The 8990-nt window shown below is 42.0% G+C and overlaps 1 protein-coding gene across 1 annotated transcript; it reads right to left on the bottom strand.

Moving 5' to 3' along the window:
- Positions 1–2289: 2289 nt before the first annotated feature.
- LOC110535077 (iron-sulfur cluster assembly enzyme ISCU, mitochondrial) lies at positions 2290–5848 on the bottom strand (the record flags this gene model as incomplete). The annotated part of the gene is made up of 6 exons (XM_021619948.2): positions 2290–2968; positions 3067–3082; positions 4448–4526; positions 4625–4720; positions 5218–5256; positions 5639–5848. Coding segments are annotated over 6 exons (495 nt in total), but the record flags the coding sequence as incomplete, so codon positions are not given.
- Between the last annotated feature and the right edge of the window lie 3142 nt (positions 5849–8990).

Genomic DNA, 8990 nt, shown 5'->3' with positions numbered 1-8990 from the left:
CTGGAGAACAGAAGGCACACAACCACAGGACAGGACCACCCAAAGTGTCTCGGGCTGTCAATAACACTGACTTGGCTTCATTTAATCGTACTTCGCAGAGTGACAGGATGCTAAAGGATGCCATATGACCTGGAGGATAACCGTAGAGAAGACGCTACCAGAGGGAGATCTGCTCCTGAAAGAGACTATTGCTGTGTTTCTATTTTGAGACTTCTGTGTTGTCCATCTGCCCTTAAAGGAATAGGAACATTAAATTAATTTGGAAGATGAAGAGGATACAAAACCGGTAACAGAGCACCTTAAGGGTTCATTAAACTTTGATGGGCAGCTGGTTGGAATTGTCAAAGACTGTGGTTTCTGGAGAGAGTCAGTCACACAGTGGATCATAGCCGTCTTGGCTGGTCAGCTTCTTGGGAAGAGCGGATGAAACAGAGCCTTGGAAGAATGGTACAGTAGTAGCTACAGGTTGTGCATAAAAATGTATGCCAATTACTTTGTGATTTACAATGATGGCTGTTTTTTCAAAAATGTTTATTTATTCAGTTAAGTCATTGAAAACATTGGATTCACTATATCAGCACGGTCTTATCTTTTAAAACATCCAAGCTTCATATGGAATAACAGCTCTGAATAGTCTGAGTGACTCCCCTTCCTTATAGTTATATCCATCCAAATGGACATCAGCCTCTGAAACTGCCTTCGGTATCAGAAACTAAATGCCTTGCATGCTGCTGTAGTTTTTATCCTGATTAGTTAGTCATTAGTAGCTAGGCACAAGCTGCAATCTACCTATCTCCATGTCTAATGTTGCATTGTCCTTTCTCCTTCCTCTTCCTCCAAGTGAGCCATGCTGTGGTGCCTCTATGGTCTCCTACTGGTTCTCTGTGTGTCTCCACTGGCCTGCCTTGTGACATCCCCCTGTCCAGAAGGCTGCTGCTGTCCTCACCCTGGGCTGCTGGTCCTCTGTGAGTCCCTGGGCCTGAGGTCCTTGCCAGGCTCCGTCCCTCTCAACACATCTGTCCTCTCTGTGGCCCGGAACCAGCTCTGTAATGTGGACCACCTACTTCGGCCCTTCTCTAGCTTGCAAGAGCTCAGCCTCAGCCACAACCAACTGGCTCACTTCCCCCGGGGCCTGCCCCCCAGCCTGGAGACCCTGCAGCTGCAGAAGAACCGCATCACCTACATCACCACCGGGGCCCTGCGCCAGTTGGGCAACCTCACCCGCTTAGACCTGGAGGACAACCGCATCCGTGCCATCCAGCCAGGGGCTCTGCTGGGCCTGGGGAGGCTGCAGGTTCTGACACTGAAAGGGAACCGACTAACCAGCCTGCCTCTGAACCTGCCAGCCTCCCTCACCCACTTAGACCTATCAGCTAACTGCATCTCTGCCCTGGACCTCCCCTCGCTGAATGCACTGGTCAACTTGCAGGTCCTGAAGATCAACAGCAACTGCCTGCGCTCAGTGCCAGAGAGCGCCTTTGACGGGCTGCCAAGTCTCCATTCTGTGGAGCTGGCCAACAACCTGTGGGTGTGTGAGTGTGACATCCTGTACCTGTACCGGTGGCTACTGAATGGAAGGCTGAAGATGGCCACTGACCTGGTGTGTGCCGAACCAACACACCTTGCACATCACATGCTCCTCACCCTATCTGTCATGGCTATCTGTCCACGGGTTCTAAAGCCTAATGAGAAAGTCTCTCACCTTAGTTTCACCACCAAGCCAGAGAGACAGCTGGGTACCTTCACAGTGAAAACCCTTGTGCCTGGTTTTCTATACTCACCCATCAAAACCAGGGATTTTGGAAGTATCTCTGGTTCATCAAAGCAAGAATTGAAGGGAACATTTCACAATGCAGAGAGCCCCACTCAAGCACCTTATCATCACCAAGATACTGCTCTGTTTCAGCTTCTTTCTGACCACTACACTTTACAGGATCTAAGCTATGAGGACTGCTTGTCTCTGAATTCAACACCATCTGTAGCCCCAACCAAGGAGCCTTCCACCACTTCTTTACCAATTGAGGAGCCCAGGTGTTTAGACAATTCTACAGGCCAATACCCTCCTGGTAATTCAAGTGCTGTAGAGGCAACAAGTTCCACAAACAAGGCTAGCTCCTTACCTGCGCCCACTCCCAGAACCCTCACTCAACAGGGCCTATCAGCAGTTATAAGCCTGTTGGCTGTGTTGTGTGTGCTGGTGGGTCTTCTCATGCTAGCAGTGCTGCTGATCCTGAAACGGATCCTTGCGCATAACCAGAGGGTGGCCCCATTTCAGCAATCATGAGAGTAAACTGTATTTAAAAATATCAAAATGTTAACTGCAACACACAGATGGATGAATCACACTTTCTGTGATTTGAGATCAACAGTAGGGACCATGTGTCCCCCAGAGTGACAAAGATCAGTATTTATATTTTTGTGCAATGGCACTATCCGTTCAATTACTGAAATGTAACTACCTCAATTGTCTAGTTGTAACTTGCCACCAGAAACATGATGCTGTCTTTAGAGCCAACTAAACAAAACTTGATGAGATTTTTGGTAATGTACATCAAAAATGTAGTCCTTTTTAATTAAGTTTAAAATGCCTTTCTTGGGAGTTGTAAATACAAAATAGGATTGTTTTATTCCATTTCAACATTTAGGATTATCTTATTCCATTTCAACATTTAGGATTATCATTTGAGAATTGTCATACATAACGGCAAACAAGCAATTCTTAAACATCTGCCATAACTTTAAACACTCTCCAGCAGTTCTGATACGGTTTAAACTGAAAGCATCAATTACACATTGGCGAACTTCGCCATGACTGTTGACCTGTCATGTTCACCTTTTGAGGCCTGCATCACACAGGTGGTTAGGATGTCAGAGCAAGGCGATTGGGAAGAACCGGGACTGATTTGAGTTTTGCTACCACCTCGTTTCCTTCTGTTTGACCCTGTAGTCTGCCAAGGCTGCCTTTATTCAATGACGGCCTGTTCCTAGGCCGTCATTGAAAATAAGAATTTGTTCTTAACTGACTTGCCTGGTTAAATAAAAGTAAAATAAAAAAAATAAAAAATAGCATCCTCTGCAAGCACTAAATGGAGATGAATAACAGAGGGAGAAATAAAATGTCACCCCAGGTAAAATAAAATCTTGCGCCAACATCTGGGATATACAGTGGCTTCAGAAACAAAGTCTTTACACGTTGTTACAGCCTGAATTTCAAATGGATTAAATTGAGGTTGTCACTGGCCTACGCACAATACCCCATACGGTCAAATTGGAATTGTTTTGAAACATTTATGAATAAATAAATAAGCTGAAATGTCTTGAGTCAAGTATTCAAGTAAAGTAAAAATGTTAAGTTGCATGGACTCACTGTGTGCAACATGATTTTTGAATGAGTACCTCATCTCTGTACCCCACACACAGAATTGTAAGGTCCCTCAGTTCAGCAGTGGATTTCAAACACAGATTCAACCACAAAGACCAGGGAGGTTTTCCAATGCCTTAAAGGAAAAAAAACCTACTGGTAGATGGGTCAAAATAAAACAGACATTGAATATCACTTTGAGAATGGTTTAGTTATTAAAATACACCCAGTCACAACAAAGATACAGGTGTCCTTCCTAACTCTGTTACCAGAGAGGAAGGAAACCACTCAGGGATTTCACCATGAGACCAATGGAGACTTGAAAGGCTATGATAGGAGAAACAACACTAACCTAAATGACAGCGTGAAAAGGAAGCTTGTACAGAATTGTATTTTTTTCCAGAACATGCATCATGTTTGCAAAGAAATTAACTATGTGCTGAATACAACAGCACGGAGTACCACTTCATAATTTCAAGAATGGCGGTGGCTGCATCATGTTATGGGTATGCTTATCAGCAAGGACAAAAATAATAGAGCTAAGCACAGGCAAAATCCTAGAGGAAAACATGGTTCAGTTTCCTTTCCAATAGACATTGGGAGTCAAATGCATCTTTCAGCAGGACAACCTAAAAACACAAGGCCAAATGTACACTGGAGTTGCTTACCAAGGTGGCATAGGTAGTTTTTACTTAAAATTGGCTTAAATGGCTCTCCAGAAATGATCAACAACCAACTTGAAAGTTCTTTAAAAATATACAAATATTGTACAATCCAGGTGTGCAAAGCTCTTAGACTTACCCAGAAAGACTCACAGCTGCCATCGCTAATTCTAACATGTTTGACTCAGGGTTGTGAATACTTTTACAGTATGTATGTGAGATATCTAATTTAATACATTTGCAAACATGTTTAAACTTTCATCATGGGGTATTGTGTGTAGATAATGGATTAAATAGTTTGCTCACTTTGAATTCAGGCTGTAACAAAATGTGGAATAAGTCGAGGGGTATGAATACTTTCTGAAGCAAGGCACTGTAGGTATTAGACCATGTCCCTATAGTAGTATCGGTTTGTTTGACTGACTAGAGCAATGAAGCTTGACTGGTGGAAGGCAGAGTTCTTTGGCAATATCAGTGTTCTTGATCTTAAGAGCTTCGTCAATCTGCAAGTGGAAACATATAGGAGAATAAACCTAAACCCCAATCCTACCAGCATGATGCAGAGAAGAGTAGTGTGTCACATTTGGGCTGATCAATTTACAGATTTGCACTTTACCCACTCTGTTACTAGAGAACTGGAAGCAATGGCTGAGCCACAGCCAAAGGTCTTGAATCTAGTGTAACCGATGTGAAATGGCTAGCTAGTTAGAGGTGGTGCGCGCTAATAGCGTTTCAATTGGTGACGTCACTCGCTTTGAGACCTTGAAGTAGTGGTTCCCCGCGGCTTTTGTGGAGCGATGGGTAATGATGCTTCGTGGGTGACTTGTCTGTGTGTGCAGAGGGTCCCTGGTTCGCGCCCGGGTCTGGGCGAGAGGACGGATTAAAGTTATAATGTTACATTGATGCTGTTGACCCGGATCACTGGTTGCTGCAGAAAAGGAGGTCAAAAGGGGGGTTGAGTGTAACCAATGTGAAATGGCTAGCTAGTTAGCGGTGGTGTGCGCTAATAGCATTTCAATCGGTGACGTCACTTGCTTTGAGACCTTGAAGTAGTGGTTCCCCTTGCTCTGCATGGGCCGCGGCTTTTGTGGAGCGATGGGTAACGATGCTTCGTGGGTGACTTGTCTGTGTGCAGAGGGTCCCTGGTTCGAGCCCGGGTAGGGGCGAGGGGACGGTCTAAAGTTATACTGTTACACTAGCATCCACTATCTTTCCCTTTTCATCCACTTGGATCTGCAGCTAAGCAGATATTTAACAGTTGCACATGACTGAAAAGACTAATACTTATGAACTTAGTATCAAACCCCAGACAAGGAAAAACAAATAATACCAAAAGGATTACAAAACAATCCACTGCACATTTATTTAATTTGGCAAATATGTTAAGAAAAAATTCTTACTTACAATGACGGCCTACCAAAAGGCCTCCTGCGGGGACAGGGATTAAAAATAAAACAAATAAAAAATATAGGACAAAACACAAGAACACACAGGAGACCCAAGACACAACATAGCAAGGCAGCAACACAACACATGGTACAAACATTATTGGGCACAGATAACAGCACAAAGGGAAAGACACAAAAGGCATAAGCAAGATTTTGAACTGACATACCTGGAGTTTCATAACGTCCCCACATGCAGGTGCACCCACCAAGCCAGTCCCCACATTCTTGGCGTTCTTGTCTAAGGAACCCACATTTATTGGGTTCTCATAGTGGTCCACTACCTGCGAATGGCACAGAAAAGACACAATACAAGGAAAGGGACATTCAAGACATGGAAACAAAGCATACACATGGGGACAAAAGCTATTCGTAGCAGTATGGCATAAGGATCAAATATATAGCAGCCAGTGAAGATGAAGCAACTGCTTGTTAGCTAACTCACTTTTGTACATCGCGCTGTAACATACAAGTTACCTTATTTTAGCACCCAAAAAACGTAATAGTTCCAGGTCAACTGTAATATGAATACCATTGTAAAGTACAATTTCTTCCCTTTCCAGCAAAATCATTGACGAGACCTTCATGGTGCCCGTCTCTGCATGTTTAAAGGATCTGTCGGGTCTTTTTAAAAATAGCGGATTGGGAAGAGAAACATACTGCATGATAGGGAATGGGGGAGATTAGCCGTGGGGGAATACGCCTTTTCCCCCCGATCTGTCCAATTTATCACATCTAAAATATTATTTAAACTCTTTATAAAGAGTTTTATTTACGTGTCAGTACATACCTATTCGAAGGTTTGTGTCGAAGTTGAATCAGGTTTTTAGGGCGTCGCTTAAGTTATCTTCTGAAGTAAACAGCGGCTTTTGAGAATCATGATGGCTTGCAGTGATGACACATTCAGTTGTATAATTGACTAGGTATCCCCCTTTACCCTGTCCCTTTTGTTTCTAATCTGCGAGAGAAACTGTACGACACAGAATGAGTTGCATTATACGTTACTTTATGGTACATCACAATTTAACGTAAAACATCAGAGTCCGTTTTTCAATTTCTCTTCAATACTATCCGGCCATTACCATGTAAATAAATCAAACCTTGAATAGAAACGTAGTTCACACCTCAGGATTTTGATGCCAACACAGTTAGTTCCATAAATTTTCACTGCAGCCTCGTTTGAATGCTGCGGTTGCGCAAATTTGTACGGAATGGTGTTAGTCAACAGTACTATAGTTAGCTAGCACTGGACAACTTTAGCTACAACTTGAAGAAAAAAAATAATAATGTTTTTATTTTATTTTATTATGAACACAACAAATACAAAAAAACAAATCTACAAACAAGAGTACATAAACCTAACAGACAGATTAATTTTCAATTGGTTAAATACTTTTATGGTGCGTATTGCTTTTTTGTTTTTAAATTTACTTATCATTTCAAAATAATATTTACATTCTATCTTAAATAATGTGGAAAGGTGTTTGTTCTCTGCCCACTTCATTTTATGGACAAATAATTTTCCATGAAAGATAAATAAATGAACAATGAAAGTTAAATCAGGGTCCATATCATTTGGTTCAAAATAAAACATAATATCAGAGTCTTTCAAATTAACATTAATAGTTGTTTCTTTTAAAATAAAATATTCTAACTCACACCAAAATCTTCTGACATAAGAGCAGTCCCAAAATAAATGGTCAAGAGTCTCTGGGTCACAATCTCAAAATACACATTTGTTATCAATAGCTATTTTAAATCTGTGTATAATAAAGGTCTTTACAGGGTAGATTATATGAATGAGTTTGTATGATACTTCTTTCACCTTATTAGATAATCATTATTTACCAGATAACAATGAAACTTTGTTCCAGTTCACTTGTCCTAGGGCTGCACTCCAGTACATTTTCGCAGAGGGAATAGTAACATATGGACATAGTTTCCTTATATACATGTTATTAAATTTATAGTTTAAAATGTTCATACCTTCTAGTTGTATTGAGGCTACAAAATCCTCAACAGTTGCACTTGGAGTACTGTTATCTCCTCAAAGAAGAATAGCACCTTTAGGGACAGCTCTAACAACAATTTGATACTCCTCAGGAGTGAATGTAACATTGTGTGTTCTAATAAATTCTGGATAATCATATAGTTGTCCATCATTATTCATTAATTGTTTAACCCAAATAATGTTGTTGTCAAACCAGTTCTGGAAAAACAAAGACTTGTTTTTGTATTTTATGTCTTTATTATTCCAGATTGTATACCTGTGAGGGGAAAATTGTGTTTGTACATGAAGTTCCAAGTTAGAAGTACTTGTTTGTGAAAGTTTGCAAGCTTAATAGGGATTTTACCTATATCAAAGTTGCATTTGAGTAAGAATTCAAGACTACCAATTTGTTGGAATATTAAATTAGGGATGATACTCCAGATGCAATCCTTATTTCTTAAATATTATATTAGAGGTTTTAAAATCCAGAGCATTCAACCCTCCCTCACCTTGGGTGCTACATATTACCGCTTTTCTTAAATAATGAGGTTAATTCCTCCATATGAAGTTAAATCATTTAGTATCAACCATTTCAGAGACTGTAACGTTCTTTGCTTCACGGAAACATGGCTCACTCGAGACGCTAACGGGATCGTTGCAGCCAGCTGGTTTCTTCACGCATCGCGCCGACAGAAACAACCATCTTTCTGGTAAGAAGAGGGGCGGGGTATGCAGTATGATTAACGAGACGTGGTGTGATCACAACAACATACAGGAACTCAAGTCCTTCTGTTCACCTGATTTAGAATTCCTCACAATCAAATGTCGACCGCATTATCTACCAAGGGACTTCTCTTCGATTATAATCACAGCTGTATATATTCCTCCCCAAGCAGACACATCGATGGCCCTGAACAAACTTTATTTGACTCTTTGCAAACTAGAAACATCTCCTGAGGCTGCATTCATTGTAGCTGGGGATTTTAACAAGGCTAATCTGAAAACAAGACTCCCTAAATTGTATCAGCATATCGATTGCGCAACCAGGGCTGGTAAAACCTTGGATCAGAGGTTGAAGAGGCGCTGCGGCGCCTTCTTCATGACGCTGTCTGTGTGGGTGGACCAATTCAGTTTGTCCGTGAAGTGTACGCCGAGGAACTTAAAACTTAATACCCTCTCCACTACTGTCCCATCGATGTGGATAGGGGGGTGCTCCCTGCTGCTTTTTCCTGAAGTCCACGATCATCTCATTTGCTTTGTTGACGTTGAGTGAGAGGTTATTTTCTTGACACCAGACTCCCAGAGCCCTCACCTCCTTCCTGTAGGCTGTCTCGTCGTTGTTGGTAATCAAGCCTACCACTGTTGTGTTGTCTGCAAACTTGATGATTGAGTTGGAGGCGTGCATGGCCATGCAGTCATGGGCGAACAGGGAGTACAGGAGGGGCTGAGCACATACTCTTGTGGGGCCCCAATGTTGAGGATCAGCGAAGTGGAGGTGTTGTTTCCTACCTTCACCACTTGGGGGCGGCCCG

This window comes from Oncorhynchus mykiss, chromosome 11 (assembly GCF_013265735.2).
Source record: "Oncorhynchus mykiss isolate Arlee chromosome 11, USDA_OmykA_1.1, whole genome shotgun sequence".
NCBI lineage: Eukaryota > Metazoa > Chordata > Actinopteri > Salmoniformes > Salmonidae > Oncorhynchus > Oncorhynchus mykiss.
The sequence above is the reverse complement of the archived record's forward strand: the minus strand, read 5'-3'. Positions and strand labels throughout refer to the sequence as shown.